Source organism: Clavelina lepadiformis, chromosome 3, assembly GCF_947623445.1.
Source record: "Clavelina lepadiformis chromosome 3, kaClaLepa1.1, whole genome shotgun sequence".
Taxonomy (NCBI): Eukaryota; Metazoa; Chordata; class Ascidiacea; order Aplousobranchia; family Clavelinidae; genus Clavelina; species Clavelina lepadiformis.
The window spans coordinates 17,226,235-17,248,508 of record NC_135242.1 but is presented as its reverse complement, the minus strand read 5'-3'; the positions used below and the strand labels follow the sequence as shown (position 1 = coordinate 17,248,508).

The 22,274-nt window shown below is 36.4% G+C and overlaps 1 protein-coding gene across 3 annotated transcripts; it reads right to left on the bottom strand.

The window, feature by feature from the left end:
- Positions 1–2,390: 2,390 nt before the first annotated feature.
- On the bottom strand, positions 2,391–18,266 carry LOC143448474 (furin-1-like). 3 transcript variants are annotated; one of them, XM_076948237.1, is made up of 15 exons: positions 17,918–18,266; positions 17,683–17,787; positions 14,290–14,400; positions 14,022–14,150; positions 13,780–13,945; positions 13,083–13,255; positions 11,780–11,992; positions 11,558–11,658; positions 10,905–11,008; positions 10,471–10,637; positions 9,864–10,009; positions 8,817–8,992; positions 7,948–8,190; positions 7,428–7,481; positions 2,391–4,494 (listed from the first exon to the last, which is right to left on the bottom strand). In XM_076948237.1, the coding sequence occupies exons 1-15, from the start codon at positions 18,158–18,160 to the stop codon at positions 3,881–3,883; spliced, it is 2,745 nt and encodes a 914-aa protein (XP_076804352.1). In that variant the 5' UTR covers positions 18,161–18,266; the 3' UTR covers positions 2,391–3,880. The 3 variants fall into 3 exon arrangements, with proteins under 3 accessions (XP_076804352.1, XP_076804353.1, XP_076804354.1); XM_076948238.1 differs by having other exon boundaries at positions 8,868–8,992; XM_076948239.1 differs by lacking the exons at positions 17,683–17,787; positions 17,918–18,266 and adding an exon at positions 15,264–17,616.
- Between the last annotated feature and the right edge of the window lie 4,008 nt (positions 18,267–22,274).

Below are 22,274 nucleotides of genomic sequence, written 5' to 3'. Positions count from 1 at the left end.
AGTGGTATGATTCTACATGAACATGACTAAGCTATTGTTGTTATCTAGACAATTACCAGAATAACTAATTAATGTCATATACTTACTGCCAGACAATAATAAGGAAAGCGTATATAACTACAGTTCCACAATATAGCATCATGCTAGTCAGCAGCTAGTGCATTACAGTATTACATAGTAAGTAATTAGACAAATTAGTCAAAGCTAAATAGAGTTCTACTATAACCTTTGTCTTGAAAGCAAGCACATACTTTATCTATCACCTATAAATGGTAATTATACCAACGAACTGATGTAGGTCACGTAGCCTGTCGTTAAAGATAGGTTAGGAGAATAGGTATAGCGTATGCAAAAAGTTGATTTTAGCTGTGTGAGGGCTTATTGGATTTAGATTAGGTTCAAGTTACTACTTAATGACATTTAAATTAGGTTAACAAGAAACTGAGAAAAAATAGCTTGGAACGCACGATTTTATCTAGTGGCAGCCTTATAAGAATGGCTATATCATATGGAAAAAAATTGGTCTGCGAGTTTCATCTTCACAAGAACTGTATTTAACTCAAAATATACCCCATGGGGTTTAACAATAACTTTTCAACAACACTACACCCGATAATCACCTTGTATGATTATGTATTATTCAGCACGGGCTCACTCATGGCACCCAAATCGCTGCAGGTAAAGTTATAATGTAGACCTGGCCTGCAAGGGTCAACTTACGTTTGCAGCTCTTCAATGCATTTTACTGGGCAACTTCGTGTTGTCAGGTAAAATCATTTGTCCGCCTTTCCGGCGAACGCATCCCAGCATTAACAAACATGAGCAACTCCACTGAGTGCACAAAGAAAGCACCTAACGTTCGTTTTTCTGAGCTTGACTGTATTGTGTATGCAGTACTTAATAGCAAACCAGCACTGATTCACCGAAGATAATCACACGTGGTTGAAACTGGTGGAAGAATAGCATAAATGGAACATTTTGATCTGTTTTACATTTTTGCAACATGTAAAGTGCATGTAATGGCAAGCAACACCTTTCCCAAGCTCCAACCAGTCCTTTAGTAAACAAGTAGTTGCTCGTGACGAATAAGGGTTAGTGTGCGTTTGTTGTTTACCAGACAGGCCACCCAGCGCAGAACGACGTCATCTGGTAGCTCATGTACGTAAGCAGCCAAGCATAACAATAGACGTGTGATTTTCCATCAAAACAAAGGCAATTGTTAGCAGAGTCAGGTCGATCAACAGCACTCTAACTAAACCAAAGAGCCTAATGTTTGTTAAGTGAGTAACTTCGTGAATTGCTTTTAACAACTGTAAGATTGTTTTGACATCGGTGTATATTACGATCTACATACAATCATTGGCTTAGAAGTGATAACAAAGCAAGTTATGCTTGCTAAAGACCGCATAGTCTGATAACAAACTAGCGACCCATGAAGGCCAGCTGAACGTATTATAGTGCTGAACCATTAAATCGTCAACTCTCAAATTATTATTGATCTGTTACAACTACTATACATTTCTGGCAACTAGCACCAAATAAACACTTCTTACTTAAATCCGCAAAGGACATGCACTTTAAAATTTTAAATAGTTAAGTTTCACCATAATTCATGGCGAAAAAAACTATAACACATTTGACGTGCAGACATACAGGTTTGTTTGCTTGTAAATAATATAGCCTGTAGCTTACACTACCAGCACAACGCTCAGATAACAACAGTTTCTTGCCACAATACATGTACCGATTTACAGGAATTGATCTTTGGAGTTCAGATGATGCCTACACAAGATATTATTGGCTTTACTAAGAAATTTTTCATGTGGACTTGTAAAACCCGTTTAACATTTTACGTAGGCGCATTCATTTGAAATGATTAAGTTTCCAATTAGTTGACACACCCGTAGTGAATGCCTTTCTGGCATAAAGATTTCAGTGAATCAAATATAGCCTACTATTATCTTGAGCTAGCAGGAAACGCCTACAGTGTTTATCAAGAAAACCCTTTTAGCGGAGTTGTAAAAACTTGAAAAGGCCTACTTTTCTAAAAAATAACATAACTTCAGTCAGTTGCTAATCATGAGGTTTCAGCATAATGGTAAAATAAACTTTTTTGCTTTTTTCCGAACACTAACATTCTATCTATACGAAAGCATACGGGACAACAAAACCAATCCAATTTTCAGTACCGGTAATTCCAAATGTTTGTTGTTGATAGAAACGGTCGTTTTATTTTCTGTATGTCTAAGTTTCAGACATCAATTGACTTGTGTTATTTGCCAAATGACTTGAGTAACTTCTTGTAAAAGGCTGGACTTGCGATTAGAGTGTGATGAGTTGGTTTGAACTCTGATAATAAGCATTCGAAAAAAGATTGAATAAATACAAACTTTTAGCATACAATGATTTATTTCAAAACGCAATAGGCTATAACTTTCCTAGTTGGTCGTTTTTTTCACTTGAATACTAATGGCTAAATTACAACTCGTAAGTGTGGCACGAGAAATACAAGTGCATAAACGTCAGAAAAGTAAAACAAACGGTAAAGCAAGCGAAAATATACAGTAGAAGCAAGTTAAGCGAATTTCTGTATCTGCCATAGCTTTCATTGAACAAAGTCATAAAATACAAATCGTAAATAAGAACGCGCTATTTATAAAGTAAAATATTGTATTTAGCAGAACATTTGATTTACTTATCTTAGCACGATTGTACGAATTTGGAACAATAACAAAAACGAAAGGAGTCAACATTATAAGGCAATTAGGAGTTATAAACTTAGTATGAGCTTATAAGTTACGTTGTAAGGCTTTATGGGCCAAACTATTCGATAATAAAGAATAAGTTCACACAAAAATTCGTGATTTTGTTATACATTTTTGAACAACAAAAACCATGCCGAAATCGATATAAAAGATGTACACCTAACCGCCAGACACCGCATGTTTTCAGAAAACAAGTATATAAACAAAAACGAATAATCTGTATTATGTTGTAAATGTTTAAAATGAACGAAATTTCCTATGGCTCACCACTGAAACTTCGAGTTAAAGATTTCAAGCAAAACATTTGACGTTTTTTTAATTGGTTTTGAAAGATCAGCTTATTGCACTGCTTTAAAAAATATCGGATTTGCAAAATATTAACCTTAACAAGCACAAGCAAAAACGTGCTTTTTATCGTGCAAACTGCAAAGTAACATTTATAACCAAACACAAGTCGAATGGCATTTCACTAAGACAACGGACATAAATTAACAACAGGTGTTTATATGCATAAATCTATTGTAATTTTTTTACACACTGCCAAGGTCAATAACAAAAAGTGAAAAACTAAAATGGCTGCAATTCATAACCGTTAATCCCTACTCTCATCAGCATGTTGCCCTAGACCAGGGGTTCTAAAACTGAAAATGAATTTTCAAGGGTCCGTGTTTTCTGACTACAAATTTGAAAAATTGGATACAAACCTTAAGCCCGATTTTCGGCGAGGAAACTGCAAGCTTGTTTGTTTGTTTCCAAAAAAATGCCTTCTTTTTAAGACAAGGGTAAAATTGGAACCAGTGTTCAGCGAAAATTAATTTATGGGTCAGTGTTACAAAACAATTTAGGAACCTCTACTCTAGACATTCGAGCGTCGGACATCTCGAAATGTGCGTGAAAACGGTTCTTACTAAGCAACAGACATTTATAAAGAATATAGTTTCTAAATCCTTCGACCAGTGATATCCTGAAAACTACGGGTTTCGTTACTCGCGGCACTGTATAAATAATGCAATTTAAGATGGAAGTATCGCTTTTGACAAAATAAAACAACAATACGATAATACTGCACCGATTTGGATTCGACAAAAGGCATTTTAGAGGATAAGCAAACGACTTCAAGATTTACTCGGTATAGCATGGTACCCATGTTGTGTTAAGTTAGTTTCAGTCGATGCATGTTCCGTTGCATCGTCGTCGTGATATTCATTGAATTCTTCCGAGTCAAGGTAAGTGCGATTGATGGAACCATCGCCAGTTGGTAGGTATTTGTATTCGGCAATACGAGACTTACGTGATTGACACAGCAAGATTCCTCCAACGATAGTCACGGCGAGTAGAAGCATCACTATGAGTGCGATAAACATGAATGTGTAGGTTTCATAGCCGCTTCCCGGAGAAACTACGGTTGATTCTTCTTTTGAAGTGGAAAGTCTGTCCTCCTTCAGAGTGCACGACGAATCGTATGGTTCCATGTTGGCACCGGCCACACATTGGACACAGTCGGAGACCTTAGGTCCAACGCATTTGTGGCAAAAAATAGCGCACTTTCGACAAACATAACCGTCGTATGACACTGGAACCTCTTCACGCTCCACTGTGTCCCGCGGTTGAGCCGACGCTAGTTTTTCCCCGGACTTGCTGTAAGTTTCTAGCGCTACGTAATGTCCGTCCGGACACGCGTCCAAGCAGACCTTCTTGACCGGGTCAAGGAAATCTGTCATTCGGCAGACTGTGACACAGAGGTCGCCATTTTTGATCAAGACAAAACAAGCAGAGTTCGGTGAATGCACAGTGACACAAGATATACGTATTTATGTACGTTTTTTTCCAAAAACAAAATAAACAATAGGAACGCAAAAATTTAAAAACAGGTAAATAAACAGTAACAGTAATAAACAGTGATACAACCATTAGGACGATTGAATACGGCGGCGTGGTTGGCATAGAACATCATTCATCGCAGATAAGATGAAGGCGGGAAAATTGACATTCAAGGTCAATCATCGGAATGAGTTAAGGTCAACGTCGTAGGAGATCATCGATGAAAGAAAAGCGAAAAACAAATACATTACTAAAGGGGAGTTGGATTGCACTGTTAGCGAGCCACCGACCAATGGGGCATATTTTTGAACAATTTCATTTTTCACCTTGAACTTAGTTGCAACATAATTGTGTGCAGTAACTTAATTTTGCATGCATGGTTAAAATAGTATTATTAGTGTGGAATTACTTTCATAACATAAACTAATTAAGAAAATTAACAAAATAATAAATGCCAAGAAATCAATCTTTTAGTATGACAAGCATGTTGAAGCGAAGTAAGCAAACATGGTATTAAAGATAGCAACTACAAATTACGAAATTAAACTGAGTGTCCTAAGAAGGGACCACGTAGTTGTTCAGGTTGTAATAGACAAATTTTCTGTTGCTAATGAGCTGGTTAAGTGTGTATTACGGCTCCTGTGCTACTTATTCAGAAAAGAGAACATGCTCATTAGTCATTACTCTCATAATAACATGCATAAATATAAAGTAACTTTAAAGTGAGGGGCAAGTTCAAAAACCAGTTGATCTTATATGAAAGAACTGAATATTCTGGTAAAATATTTTTGAAAAGTAATTCGTGGTTAGGTAGTTATCAGCAAAAGAAAATTGCAAAAGTCTCAGTTTTTGGCCTTCATTGTGAGGCAGATGTAGGCCCTTGTTATGTCATAGATTAGTCAAGTTGCTTGACTACATGCTGCTGCTGTTGCTTTCCTTGCGCGGTAGTTAACTGAAGTCAGAAGTGTAGGTCATGGGAGTTTAGCCTATGTCCAATTAGGTGTCATGTTAGAAATTAGCAACGTGAAGCAGTGTAACTGAATGAATTACGATTGTTTTAAACATAAAAATCCAGTAGCCTAATCATTTGCGTCCATGAAGTTACGGTATCCTTTGGACCGCATAGACTACCCGTCAAACCGGTACCGTACTGGTTGCCATGGATGGACTATAGGCTGTCAGCTATCAAACTATTGGCAGTTATACCTGATATACAGTAGCTAAATTTATGAATGTCGTTTGTGACTGATTACCTATGACATCACAAGAGCCTTCATCTATGTCACAATTAAGGCCAATTTTGCGATTTTCCTTTGCTTATAATTAACTAACCAAGAATTATTTTACCAGAATATTCAGTGAGTAGTTCTCTTTCATATAAGACCAACTTTTTTTGGACTTGCCCCTGACTTTAAGGCAGAGATAACTTATTAGCTTATAAGCTCTTTTTACAAGAAACGGCAGAGGCCTCTCTCTGGGAAAGTAAGAAATTTCAGTGTCAAGCCAACTCAAAATTAAGAACCTTTTTGTTTGTTACATGCACAATTGCTTGATATGGTTCTGGTTTTAAAAGCTACGTCTATGAAATCTATGTTTTTATTTTAAACTACCCAGTAAACTCCAAGTCTATTGTTTTCTTAATTGTAAACGGATAATTTGGACTTTGGTGAGTGATGTCTGATTTAAAAAAGTTCATTTCTCGATAAATTAAGAGACTCTGTAAGAAAAGTTTGTCATAAAATTCATCCCCGTACTTTAGAAATTAAAAGCTAAACTCCTATAAACTCCAACCCATAGTTTCTTATAAAAAAAGTGTGACTGATCCTCAAGTAAGTATAATTAAGAGTTTTCATTAGTTAGGGAAATACCAGTTATTACGCCAATTACAGTATCAACGAGAAATAAAAATCAAAAAAAATTAATTTAGTCATGTGAGAGCATTTCATATGAATAAAATTGGGTTAATAATGCAACATGCATATGGATTAGCCAATCACAGCAAACAAAAAGCATTATTTTAGTGCAATAGAAATAACGCAAGCCGCAGCATGACCAACAAAACCGAAGACGTCATACAAAAATGATGTCATCATTCAGGTACCGGGCCATACGTAGATGAGGTGGGTGGCTATCCAACAGAGCGAATGCTAATAACTAAACTTACAATAATTGGTTGCCTTAGTAAACCAGAATAAATATCATTAATTATAACACAATTGCATAAACTAGTTTCAGTATATGACAGCAAACTCGTAGAAAAATAGGTTTAACTGAGAAATTTTCAGAGAAGGTTAAAGTAATTTTTGAACCATTGTCTGACTTCTGACTAGTTCAAACTAATACTAAAAAAGGTAATTAGACTTCACTACTCGCTAAAAATAGACTGCATAGTGCATACACGTCAGTGTTCAGCAGAAGTGGTTCTGAGTAAGTACGTATTGGAAACATACTGGCAAGGCCTGCAAACTTTTTGAATATATATAATTAGCGAATAGAGTTCAAGTAATTGAAATTCCAAGTTTTTCTATTAATTGTTTTGTTTCTAAAAATCTAATTTAGTAAAAACCATTTAAAGCTTTGGCAATTTTTTAAAGCATTTACAGCGTTCTCTATGTTGGCCTGCTTTTAACTCAATGTTATCAAATAAACAAAGTTTTAACCGAACACCAAATTTAAGCGGGAAAGGTAAATGTAATCGTTTCTGATTGTGTCCGACTTATTACACTGTTCCGAAATTGCCTCCTTTTTACCTGGTTACCTTGCACAACGATACCAACAGAGCAACGTCAAACATTACACCACATTTACGTGTAACAACATAAACAAATGACAAACACTTACCCATGCAACCTTCTCCAGATACAAGTGAGACGGCACAACCACGCAAGGTATTTGCTGAAATTATAAAATACTTGTAAGTACTAGAATTGTGGTTTTATCTTATCAAAACGCCGAAAAAATACGATTTTTAAAGAAAAAGATTATAGCAAGAGTGGGTGTAAACATTTTACTTTCTGACGTTTCAAATACTGTAGCTACTAGAGTAACTAGAGTTAAACGAATGTTCCCATCGTTACAGTTTTATATCTCCGGAACCATAATATTATATTACGGCTCTATATTCCTCGCAATTTTAAAGCAATTATACTTGCACTTTCTCTCTGTCAGTAAATAGCTAGAGAACGCATCGTCTACCATGACTACTTCTATTTATTTTACATTAATGATGAGCACAGGTACAATTTCAAGCGTTGCATTTACTTAAAATAACCATTACAAGCTGATTTAAGTTAATTGACAGTTGTAAACACTGCAACAACAAAAATCTTTCAGCAACAGCCATAGAGATGTAAAACCTTACGTTGAGGTGCAATATTCTTGGCTAGTTCAGAATCTGAAGACAAGCGGCCGTTTGATGAAGTCCATCGATGGTTACTATTAATCGACTGTGATGGAGAATTGAATGTCGTCCTTGTCGTTGTCTTGATTGTCGTACTCGTGGTTGTGGATGTCGTGGAAGTAGTGGACGTGCGGCTCTCTGGTGGGTTGTGCCAGTCAGCGTGTCTGGTACCGTACAGCGTGAGGTTAAACATCGAAAGAGAACCTGAGTTAGAAGAGTAAAATTTGTCGGCAAAACCGAATAGTAAAAAATCTCACTGTAGAGCAAAAACGCGTTATTCTAGGTGCTTTCATTGCAAGTTTTCATTTTATGCAAGTTAATTATCCACATTTGTTCAAATTTCTCACGTATACTCTTATTTAAAAAAAAAAAACAACAAAACAAATAACAAAATAGGCACCGGTTATCTCTGAAAAAATGATTAAGTGAAGAGTTATTTTCTCATGCATACAAACAGTGCAGCTTCTACTTGATATAATGAACAGCTGGAGAGTATCACAGCGTTTGAACCTCAAGCCTCGACAAAGGAAATGCTCGTATTACGCGACTTAACTTTCCACAATGTACAGAAGGATTGTCCTGCTTTCAAGCTATCGTGCTAATATGGCAAAAAGTCGGCTTTTTCATGAGCTCTTCAATTTATAGGAAATTAATTTTCGCTTGAAACACAATATTGCGACGCTTTTGCCAGCGGCTTAGTGGCCAGAAAAGACCTTTCATGCATAAAACATGAGCGAAGAAAGCAACCGCTAAAGTAAGGCATATACAGAAAAACTTGCTTCCGTTAACTTAAGCCCCATCACACGTGGTGAAGCTGATAACCCACTTACTTTCGATGGGCTTGAGTTTAGTTCTATCTTGACGCCATACCGGGTACCCACCATAGGCAGCATGAGTAGTCTTGTCCATTATCTCCAACTCCCATCTACCTTGCGGGTCCTCGTCCCATGAGTGTGTTGTCATGAAGGCCCATTCTGAGAATCCTTTGGAAGAATAATCCCGACGTCTGTAAAGTTAAAAATAACGTCAATGTAATATACACTACAGAATAAAGTTGATTGAAATATCATGAATCAACCGTTATTACTTATCTACAGTAGAGTAAAATAACGGCGGCAAACTCTTGGATTTTGCCGAAGTAACAAAAGTTATACACAGAATGAAAGCGAGAGTATGGGGCATAACATTATAAAATATATTTTTACGCAGACAATAAACTGAAAATGTGATCTAATAAATTAATGATAATGAATATTAATAAATAATGAAAATTAATAAATATGATACATAAGTTTTCTGCGGTTATAATTCTTGTGTTCGTTCTGTGTATAAGTCATAGTTCGTAACTCCTAATCTTTTGCAGCTAAGAAGAAATGTTTCTTCTGACAAGGATTTGACATACACAGACCAGAGTTGGAAGTCAGGCCGGGCTTTTCAGGTCGGGTTTGGATTCGGGCTTAAATTTGAAAAAAATACGGGCCTACATAAATACAGACTTGGGATTTATACTCCAAACTTAATCGGCCCGAGTTTATACTCACACTCTGCCACATTTGAGTGGTAATTCCATTTTCTTTACACGAATGTGCATGTGCGCAGCAGAGTGCTACGTTGAGCGAAAAGCGCAACTTAGAAAGGGATGACAGTCAAAGAACGGCATCAAAAGATGACTTTGAGTCATTTAGTAAATTTCACTTTCGGGCCTAATTCGGACTTCAAATAAATTTTCGGGTTCGAGTCGGGTTTGGGCTTATATTTTCGGGTTCGGGTTGACAATATAGGGTCTGTTTAGAACTCTGACACAAACGTCGGTTGTTTCAAATCTTAAAATAAACTAAACCGTTGTAAATTTACTAACAACTACACATTTAATCTACCTTAATCCAAGTAGTTGTGACTTGGTACCCTTGGCTGATTTGAGGTTGATGACAAGCTGTCCACGCTGTTCGTTGCGTAGGGTTAGTACAGCCTGTACATGCTCCAGCCGTTCGATTATCTCTTCACCGTCGTCACATTGCAAAACCTCATTAAAGAATCATGTATGTTAGAATGTTTAAGCCGCTACATGTTAACTATCCTTGAATATTACATTACAGAAAAGCTATAAAAGTTTAATTCACTGCTGACAGAAACGGGAAGAATCTAATACTGTACTTACATTTAGGCAAAAGTAAAATTGATAATAATAAAAGGACGGGTATGGATGAATTAAACACAGTGAAGCAGGGCGTATGAAAACAGTATGTTACCTGTACGCTAGAGCGCAAAAAAGATATTACTGAGACATTAGCGCACCAAACAAATTGTGAGCGCAAATTTCATTGAATGAATGTATGATGCAAACCGAAATGCCGGTCCTCAAAAAATTTTTAAATGTCTTCCATGCGGAAACGATAGTATTAAAACAATACAACCGGACAAGTAGCACGTAGAATAGCATAAAACCACTGCAACTGAACCAAAACAAAGAAATGTTAGACTCACCTCAACAGGAACAACTAGAACTTTGCGGGAGCTGATCTCTCTGGATGGATGTTTCTCTGATATCACACTCACCGTGCACTTGCGTTGTGGCGGTACCATAGTCCAGTTTCTGGCGCGAGTCACCATCGCATAAGCGTCCATTAGTCCATACCCGAAAGCGTGGCTGACTGTGGTAAAAACAGTAGGGGTTAGGGCAATCGTATTAAACATACTAAAAGCTAATAAGACAATCGAAAAATTTTTATAACAAATCAAGTTAACTAAAGTTGAAGATTTTGCAAATCTTCACCGCCAATACTTTTGAAAAAGCTATTGCTTTTATGAAATATGGCACAATCCAACATATTACTCAGCATATTATACTCGGCGTATTACTCAGCAGCGTTTTAAACACTTTCCTTGCGCGAATATGCGCTTATGAAAACATTAGTCACCTTTCCGGTTTACACCGTTCACGACCCAGTCATCAGCAATCAATTGATCGGGGTTTGCAGTCTGTACCACCAGGTGCTGCATATCTCGCCAAGTTAAATTTGGGCTGTGAAAAACGATGACCGATTAATCGCGCACGTATTCTAACGTTGTATACTGACAGCTCCAAAAAAACAATTCTGTCTAAATAATTATAAAACAACGCTCATTGTTCATCATAAACCCTCAAAAAACTGTATAGGCCTCCTTCCAAAAAGCCAAGAAATTTTTGTATTTGGCCTCAAAGAAAAGAAGCACTTTTTCTTTCTTACTTCCGTAATAATAGGTTGTTTGTTGCACTGGTTTTAAATACAAGTGTAAAATTGTACAACAAATACCCAAAACCTTGCAGTAAATTTCAATTCCGTTGTTTTCTTAATTGAAAATAGCTTATTCATTAACAATTCATGTGGTGAGAAATTAAGAATCTCTGTAAAAAAACTTTCCCGGCAAAACTTGAGACCAAACTTAAGAAACTAACGAAATAGTAACCAAAATCTCCAACCAACAGTTTCTTATAAACAATGAGCGCAATGGTGTATTGTAATCTAATCCACAAAACTATGCAGGTAAGGGAAGCCATTCCAATTATTTAAGCGAATTAAAGCGAACGTACTTCGCTTCCAGTGCCAAAGCACAGATGGCCGCCGCTAATGGGGCTGAAGCCGAGGTACCCGTATGAGTTGAAGTACAGCCTTTACGAAGATCCGTAGTTACCTGACAAAGCCACATGATAATTTATCCCAGCGTATCTAACTTTGTACGCCAGGACCGTGTCCAGTCAAATTAAGTGGTATCATATGTTAATATGGCATTCGATGTCTGAGGTTTCACTTACTATTTGCCGGTCGCCGCTACTACCGCTACTATACGTAGTGGCCAATGTCGATGAACATGATTCGGAATACCAAGGTTTCGTGCTACGTTGAGTAGCACTACTTATCGAAAGTGTATAAATACTGTCAGTGTAACCGTCGCAGTTACAGTTGTCTAGACTGCGACCGCCGTTCCCTGAAGCCCAGACAAAGATTGATCCTTTTCCGCCTCGGCCCTGCAAAATATGAGAAGTGTTTTATTTATTGCAATCTGGCGTAAAGCGATTTTTTGACGTTGGTTATTCGGAATTTTCCATTCCCAGGATATCAATCAATCATGTGCTTCATTTTGCATAATTCGTATGAGGTAAGCCACAAAGAAATGAGTCAATTGACCATTTTGGGTGAAAATGTAACACGATAATATACAATTTATGTACGATCACGGATTATATGCAAACTCAATTACCAAGACAATTTTTTTCTGATCTATTTTCAACGAAAGAATAATAATAATTAACGACAACCATAAATGTCACAAACATAGCGTTTTCGTGACATGACGTAATTTATATGACAACCCCAGGAAAAGTTCTGATTGAGGGAAGTTTAAAGGAAATTAAACGCAACATCCTAATACTAATTCAAAATTCATCAATATTTGCAACACGCTAAGAGAATTGTAATCCACAACTTCAAAACATGCTTAACATGTTTGCGCTATAAAGCAAAAATTGCTTTCAAAATTCGATCAAACGTTTTTGTACCAAGAGAAGAGAAATGAAAATGAGAGATAACGCGTCGTATCTCGTATGCTTTAAAATAACTACATTTTAAAAACGAAAACAATAACAAACGGTACCGTGCATTGAGTCAAAAAAACTACCTATTGTACCGCAACTTCTTTGTAAAAAAGGAGGTATAAAGAGACAAAATCAACAGGATGTGTAAAGGCAATCGAAACTTATTGCTTCATACACTAGGAGAGCAAAAATGGATTGCAGCTGTAGTTCATTCAAAATATAAGGCTGACAAACTGCGACGGAGTGTTTAAACTAATTAGAAACTATACGGAAGCATTTTCTCCAAAAGGGTATATTACAGCTCTTTTTAAGTTTCCGAGATAAAGGGATGAAGCAGTGATCCTCACAATGTCAAAACGATTGCCGGTAGCACAGCGACCCATACAGAAACTTCATGAAAATTTGAGTCATATTTAAAATAACAATTTTGAAAGAGCGAAACACTTTACTTAAGTGAATGGAAAAGTCCGTCGTAATTCCCAAAACCTAATCTTATCAACGTTCGACATAACAAGCAACTGACCTTTTTGACACCGTTGACAAACGCAGCTCGTGCCATCTTCGCCGGACCGTCAACGGTTTTCCCGTCATCGTCTGGTCCCCAGGAAGCACTGTATATATCGATGTACTCTGGACGAAGACCTATGGAGGCCGCTTCTACTGCATCAGTCACTTGACCATCAAGCATCCTAACACCTGCCCAAAATGTCAATATCAGATAAAACTAAATGATAAGCTAAAATTGTACCAAAGATAAAATACGATACATAAAAACAGTAACAGCTTGGACCTAAATTACTACTTTGTCATGCCAACTTGGGTACAAGCTTATCATAATCCCTGTAGCCCATGAATGACACGTTTTCTAGTTAATCACACTTAGTCGTTTATACATCATACTGCACATTGTACTCTTACTCTTATCTTATAAGAAGGACCGGTGTGAGGTCCGAAACATGTTAGCGTTTAATGCAGTATGAATGTTTCTGCACTTGTCATTCTTGCAACAATTTGGTACAAGACAGACAGGGCAACCTAGATGTTAATTATAAGCTGCCTTTACATTATACTGACACTGTTGTCATCGAATGATCCAAGAAGTTTCATTGGATTTAACCAGTCTGGTGCAGACGCTAACGCTGGCAATTACATTATAACTGACATGGCTACAACGTATGCATACCTAAGCCCAGTACACTGGTTAACTACCGTCTACCAACCTCCTATTTTAGCGTCGTATGCAATTCCAATGGAGCATATACCATTGTTTGCAATGGCAGCCACCTCCCCAGCACACCTGGTACCGTGTCGGTTTTCATTGGACGGGTTAAGGCGAGGTTGTGGGTCGTCGTCGTGATCGTTTATGTCGGTCGATGCCTTCGCATCCTAAAGAAAAAAATTATTTGTCTGTCCACCTCAATTATAAGCAATGTGAATAAATTCGGAAGTTTGAATAGCTTACGTAGTTTGCATGCAAATCCGGATGGTCGTGTTCTATTCCGTCGTCTAGTATGGTAACAGAAACGTCCTTTCCGGAATAACCAGCTTTCCAAGCATCCACTATACGCATACTCGGCCTAGTGCTAGGTAGCTACATAAGAGCAGTTAAATAGTATTTGTAAGTATTTTGTTTCATTAAATAACACATCTCTTATATTTATACAATTTAATTTAGTTACAGCGGTGCACGCATGCATGGTCAGAGTGTACTAACAAGTAACACTACTCACCATATACCACATCTCAGCCCACTTTCCGTCATTTGGCTGGTTTTCAGGGTTGTAATCGCTATAATCTCGTTTAACACGCCGTTTTACCTGTTGTTGTTCAGCCCAAAAAACCTGTAAAGCAGAGAAGGTCATTTAATGAACTTATAATTAAGCTTCACTTACATATCCTGGAAACAGGGCCAAGCTTATCTGCTACAGATACATTTCCTAATAAAATTTAATGAGTGTCGACTGTCGATGAAAAAAAAATTGTTTTTGGTTGTGGCCGAATCAATCCAATTTCTCTGAAATCAATCTGTTTATTCATCGTATTAAAGCATTCCTAACAGGCCACCAATCGGCTTCAATATAGATCTGTGGGTGTGGCAATGGTCCTGCAAGACCTCAAAAATCTACGAGATTAATTACAAAATACATTGGGTCCGACTACCAAGTGCCATGCATATTAGAATTACACTTAAACAAAAATACCAGACCCCAATTTTCTAAAATGATGTGATTTTGTATTTCGCAATGACATTGTCGAATAGCGCTGGAGTGTAGGTAAGTGATTTAAAACCATGCCATTCCCTTCATTTCAAAAGCTGTTGTCGGAAAAAGGTAAGTTAGGCCTGTCTTACCTCTGAGCTAATTCATGACGTAAGGAATGTTTGAAAAATGTTAAGAAAACACATGTAGAATATCATACATGATTTAGTAGATTTACGCTTAATTATTAAAGCTAAAGCGTGATAAATCGCTCAATGCGTTACGCAGCACCATAACCTATTTTTCTATGTAAGTTTAAGGTAAACAACTTACAAAGCATAATGAAAGAGCTTGTGCGTAAGAAAATATTTGGGTAATTCAACGTAGATTGCGTCTATCGAAAACAAGACGCCTTCAATGCAAACATATGGAGTAAAAATGGTCGTGTACCTTACATATATGCCAAGTCAAAGCTTCGCCTGCTAAATGTCATAATAACGTGTTACCTATAAGCTTTCTGCTGCAGAAAAATTGCTTTCTTGGTGTCTTTTACTGTAGGTCTGCTCAAAGATGGATTGCGTATCTTCTGTATCGTGTTTATATGCGATGTATCGGATAGAATAGGTGAAGAAATATGTCTTGTAAGGGTTATACAAACATAAACCTTGAAATTCCTGTTTGGAATTTTAGCCGCCGATCGTTGTAACGTGATTGTTAACAGGTTCTCTGCGATTGTAAAGTTGATGGGATTTCAATTCGTAGCAACACATATGTGTGGAAAACACATACTAAAAACAACGTTCCAAATACTCTCAAACCGAAGAAGTTGTTACAAGCCTCGCATATGGAATGTACTTGGAAACAAATGACGCATTTGTGACCAGAACCTTTTAGGAGAAAGTACTTCTGCGTCGAACTTTGTGATTGACGCTAAGTTTGTATGAACGCTCATCCACTGAACCATTATCATGAACTTTAAAGAAACTGACACATGTAAATAGTGTATTAAAAGGTTTCACAAAATACGAGTTGGCATGTCGTACGAGGCACCTACACCATTAATTATATTAATTACCTGTTTCGGTTTTCCTATCAGTGCTATCAGTCTCACAACAAAACAATTCATAATTGATTAAAACAGCAGCACCATGAATATTGTGACGTCATACTTGCCACCAATTATGTCATGATTAGTGCCAAAATTGTATTTTTATGCCCTCATTTTGGCGATGATTGCTAATTCATTAAATAGAACTAAAGTTAATTTAAGGTCAGTTTATGTTCTTAATATATTGTGTTGTGACATGAATAAAATATCAAAATGTAATTAACAAGTAAATCTTAATCGGTAAAAATTGATATACTGCTATGTTATTCAACGGCCTTCCACTTCAATTAAGCAAAAACCTACAACAGTCCGTGTTTCGTTTTCTGATGCCCATTTCCTAAAATATGATTTCAATGAGACAACAAACAACGCAATTTTGCTACCTAAAAATAAACAAAGAAAATAATTCATACGTTATTCATAAAAAGGTTCAATAAGGTACAGGGTTCATAAATTGGTAAAATGGTTAACCATGAATATGGTCAATTAAAAATCCATTTTTTACTAGTTTAGATTTTATTCAGTATATTAAGTACATTTATATTAAAACTGTACAATAAACATGAATAGCACATCAAGTAATTATTTACTGTAATAGAAAGCTGAATGCATTATAATTCAGCCGCAACCATCATAATCTAACATACCCTAAATACCTTATGGCAATGGAAGTAAAGTACACCAAATTCTCAAGTGATTTTTTTGCTTTAAACAGAAAAATTATATACATTCATTTCCCTGAAGCAATAACTGGTAACAATACAGGCCAGAGCCACCACAAAGTTTCTGGGCTCACAACTTGCAAGTTACATTCAAAATAGCCATGTTAACATAACTAACTATCGATAATATAGTAAATAAGCTCTCATATGAACTGTTAAGTGTGTTAAATTATTTACCCTAAATCTTAAAATAATTAATCAATGATTTTCATTTATCAAAGCTTTAAAAATGATGAAACGGCTTGGCAAAACAAAAGAAACACAAATACCAGAAAAGTAACCTAACAATTAATTATACTAACATGGGATGGACCACAATGATTACTCTCTTGTTAATAATATACAACTAGCACACATACATACAACAACAAAAAACTTTTCAAAGGTACAATACAGTTCATACATCAACACATAAGTAGTAATAGTGATAGTGATACTGCACTATTTAGTGCAGATTTGTTATGATTAACTCTAAACTAAAATACTGACAACAACCCTTGAAAAACTAAGTGTTCCCTCTGTGTTTTGCATGTGCATTGACACATTATACACAGATGAACAGAGCTGTATAGCTTTGTCTTTGTGTAAGTTTTGAAACCAGGATTGATTTCAGTTTCAAAAGTGTTCACTGTCATAACACAAAGTTCATTATAGTTCTATAAAGCGAGTTAACTATTTTAAGGCTTCAATCTGTAGGTTTTGTTATCCAACCTATGGCATAAAATACAGCTATACAAGTCATGGCTTAATCATAATATTGCCTGTTTAACATAACGTTTTGTCATTCTGCAGAAATTCGTATTTTGTGATCTAACAATATAAAATGTTAAAAATTTATATCACTGAAAAAACTTATTACAAGCCAACTAAATTATCTAAAAGACATATCCCATATATATATTAGAAGTTTTAGTCACATATTGTAACTGAAGAGTTGAAATGTAATAATCCTACTATATTTCTTAATTCTAAAAAAATATTACCGTCCACTACTTTAGAATAAAAAAGAAATAATAAATAAATTTAAATTAGATATTGTCCTCGAGATAATGCAGCCCAGGCAGACATTTCATTGTAATGGCTGACTTCACTTACCTTTATATGGGAAGAGAGTTTTTCATGATGATCATCACTTCTTCTGAGGGATCTCTTTTTTAATTTTGGATGTGAAAAGAAATAAAAGTCTTCTCCTTCCAAAATCTGAAAACATAGATGACGGTTTAAAAAGAGAACAAAAATAATGAGTCAAAGACCATCAGTGGCTATAATCATAAAATCATGAACTAATTACAGTACGCAGATGTTATTTTCACCAGGTGAAAGCGATTACCTTGCCATGGTTAATAAAACCATGTGTTTCTGCAACTTCATTAGCAACAGCATCACCACCTATAATTTCAACTGCCCATTGATTTGTGTAAGTTATTTGCCTTTCGTTGGCCAAACTTCTAGGAGTGTTTGTGATGACAATAACAACTAGGATGAGAAATTTCAATGAATAATAGTTCCAGATTTTTGTGACTTTAAGTTGATTGCAGTAACTGAGACAAGCCCATGTTGCCTGCTTTTTCATGTCAACAACTGGTTGATAGATGACCTCCTTTAAAGAACTTCCACAAGTGTCCCAGAAAGAAACTTATAACCTTACACTACAACTGCAATTTTATATAGATATATCTATATTTAGTTTAAACAAACAAATTTTTTAACTAAATACATTAAGCACTTTCCACACGACAAAGTTGCAGCAAGTAATTGCAAAATGCGTTATAATGTTTAAGGGCAAGGGTAAAGAAACGTTTCTTGGTTGACGACTGCATTTTAGTTAACCGCAACTTGAAAAGTATCTTTAGTCGCTTACACAAAATAGTATAGAGATTTGTTTTTGTTCTTTTTTTTAAGCAGACAAATGATTAAAAAGCTGCACTGACCCCTTGAAAAGTCTGTACTTTCCCAATGCCTGCTCTAGGGCAACACACAAGCAATACTTGCTCCTGTTCAGAGGATCTGGTGAACAGTTCGAAAATCAGGCAGCTTGATAGATAAAACAGAGAGCAAATAAAAATACATGTGTCTATCAGAACTAGCTCAACGACAATCTCACGTGGTCGGAGTCTAGCGAATGTGAATCATTGCAAGATAAACATTCTGATATCATGTAACAATACATAATGAAATTTTTGTTTTTCCGCTAGACCAGGTGTTTGCATAACTTAAACAAAGCAAAGACAAGGCTGCAGCCATGATTACCAAAATTATTCGCAAGCATTTTCAGATGGATACAATTTCTATCAAATGTTTATTTACATACAGTTGGGATAATTTATTTTTGGGCACATGATATGTTTAAAATGAGTCTTGCTTGATCAATGCTCTTTCAAGGCGGACAACATGATTGTATGCCTGCAGAGCAAGTATAGATTTAACACAGTTGGATGTATATATATATATATATATGTATGTATATATAAAAGGAGACAACAACAAAACTTTTGTCTTATTTTCGTTTTTCATAAAAACACTAAAATGGATTTGTAATCTTGCAACCCCACAAAAAAAACAAGTCTAGTGCAGAAGTCGACAATCAGGTGATGCATTTGTAAATCATAAAACACATTTGTATACTAGACCTCTGCTATCCAAATTTTGAATTGCACAACCAAATGACGTCACAATTTGGGTAGCAGAGGTCTTGTATACAAACACATCGTATGGTTGAGCATTTCTGCATTGTACCCAAACAACCAACTTGGGATGATGACATTTGGAGCACCACCAAACTGTGCATTGAGTATGTTTTTGAATGCTTCAGATGCAAGTAACAAAAAGAACAGTAATCGTGTGCCAAGACAAACCGAGCTTGGTAATCTTAGGTAGTTAACAAAACAGAACATAAATCTGAGCACATAATCTTGGATGACTACGAAAATAAGACACAAATCTGTACTTTCAAGTACATTTGCTTGAAATAACCAGCTAAAATAAATACCAATCTCAGCCACATGTTAACAATGGTATTGCCTAGTAAACTATGATGAAAATGTGATATATTAGCAAACTGCTACCCCTAGAATATTGCAAATTTTCACAAAAAATTATGTTTTTCATATGGAAACTAACCATAACTTATATCTGCATATATAAAATCTAGACATTACTCACACACATTGGGACCAGACTGCAGAGTATGGTAGCTTTCGTCGAAATCTCAGGGATGCAGAATCAAAATTTTGGTGAGCGCTGTGATTGGGTGGCATTTGTGGTAAGTAAGGCGTGGCGTTTTATAATAGAAAATAAAGGAAAAAGTAGTGTCTACTTTTTTTAAAGAGATTGTGTTAGCTGTTTAAAAGTATAGCAGTTAGCGGTATTAGCCTACCTTAATTACTAAGCTATATTGAAGTCCCTTTTCCTTTTGCGCTCCTACATCAGAATCGAGTATTGAGGAATTATTACTGGTACTTACATTGTATTGTTTATTTTTCGCCATTAACTGTACAGAACGAAAATTAGGATGCCAACCGTTGTAGTTATAGCACAATAAAACACATGCTCATGAACAATTAACGAGCAGGGAGAAGTGGCAAAGCCCAAGGGCTTAAAACATGCAAGATATCAATTAATAGAATTGTGCTATGAGATAGTAGGTTAGCATGGCTGCCCAGACTGCAAAGTTTGGCATAGGTGCACTCAATCCTGCTTTTCATGAGCTTCAGTACCACACTTAAGGTGCGTTAAATTTCGCATGTAATGAGTCAATGACTTCAACAGAACTTATGCACTGTGCACATTACTGTGTAAATGTGCACTTCAATTGCGTCTGAGCATTTTTATGCACCGGACTTGTCATTTATTGTTGTTTGGTGCACCCAAGATCTTGCTGAAAACGGCCATTCTCTGCAGTCAGGATGGCCACCAAACCCATAAAATATAGGGGTCTAGTATACAAGTGCACAACCAGATGACGTCACAATTTGAGTAGCTGGGTTCTAGTTAGGGATGGGCCGATACGAACCCAAACCCGAATAGATTCGCCGAATATCGCCTTTATGGAAGAATCGGGCGAACACGAATACCAACAATGGCGAACCCGAATACAATATTACTTATAAATTTACTGACTTTTGTTAAAAATGATGATCTAGTTTCCTGATCAAGCTAAACTAGAGTCAGCAGTACTTATAATGAAGGTCGTTTGCCAAACGATTTTGCTTTTTCTATCGTTTTTCAAACACTATTTTTCGAAAGAAAGGGATTTGTTTATCGATTACATCATGTTACAAGCAAGACTTGACAAATTTTGGATAAAATTTTATTGTTTGGTTCTAATACGAATAGATTCGGGATTCGTTCGTGTCGACCTTCATGATATTCGGGTTCGCACGAACCCAAATAATCTTCCTCGCGGCACATCCCTAGTTCTAGTATATACAAAGGCATCCTGTGGTTGTGCACTTGTATACTAGACCCAAAATAGTTCCTAAGTTTAACAAATTTAAAACCATAATATCAGAAAAACGAAACAACTACAATATTGGAAGATGTAGAGGACATGTTCCTTAACATTAAAAACAAGGATATTAACAGCCGAAATAAATATACGAACAAATATGGTTTGACTAGCCTACAGTGACAGTGAAGATCTCAAGTACAAAATTGCTTCATATTTCTTTTCTATGACTTTATAATTCTTTCCCATTCAGCCAGTCATGCCTTCAAGTCAAAGTGCAAAAGCACAAGAGACCCAGCTACCGCAGCCTAGTTTACAGGTAGGCTACTTATTAGCCTATTTAAAAAAATGCTTTTGTGCTTTCACAAGATTTCTATACCCTCCGACTCCTCTTCATATAGCGTTCTACTTCTACATCGCCCACGTAAACATGGTCTTATACTGCCTGAATAGGATTACAGCCTTAAAGACCGAGACTATTTGAGTTGCAACCAAACCAAACTGCCAAACGTGCAGTGCTCTTAACACTTCTCCCGATTAGCCACTCGGCCATAAATAATCTTTTTGTCAGCAGTGTTCAGTAAATCATAGAAATCTTCAACAACAGTTGAAATCTCTGAGTAAAGAATAAGTTGGCTTTATGTCTTTTTGAGCCAATGCAGCAAAACCGTCGCTCATCGCCTCAGATACTACAATCTTGTTCTTTGAGTAGCAAGCTAGTCTACATGCCTACGTGTGCATTAGAAGCATTTTAGCAGGGTACAGGCACACGCAATATAGCCTATAGCCTATACAAGATCAGAAGACTCGCTAGTCCTTCATAATTAGCCTAACACCGTATCCAGGGATGGGCCGATACGAACCCAAACCCAAATAGATTCGCCGAATATCGCCTTTATGGAAGAATCGGGCGAACACGAATACCAACAATGGCGAACTCGAATACAATATTACTTATAAATTTACTGACTTTCGTAAAAAATGATGATCTAGTTTCCCGACAATGCTAAACTACAGTCAGCAGTACTTACAATGTAGGTCGTTTTCCTAACGACTTTGCTTTTTCGATCGTTTTTTAAACACTATTTTTCGTAAGAAAGCTATTTGTTTATCGATTACGTCATTTTAGAAGCAAGACTTGACAACTTTTAGAGGAAATTTTATTGTTTGGTTCTAATACGAATAGATTCTGGATTCGTTCGTGTCGACCTTCATGATATTCGGGTTCGCACGAACCCGA

What these genes read in the sequence shown, in the direction of transcription:
- LOC143448474 (XM_076948237.1), bottom strand. Translation starts at nt 18,160, where the DNA reads ATGAAAAAGCAGGCAACATGGGCTTGTCTCAGTTACTGCAATCAACTT. An exon ending in GAACGGTGTAAACCGGAAAG is followed by an intron (nt 10,638 to 10,904) that starts GTGACTAATGTT and finishes TTTTTACCACAG; the next exon opens with TCAGCCACGCTTTCGGGTAT. An exon ending in CAAGAATATTGCACCTCAAC is followed by an intron (nt 7,482 to 7,947) that starts GTAAGGTTTTAC and finishes TTATAATTTCAG; the next exon opens with CAAATACCTTGCGTGGTTGT.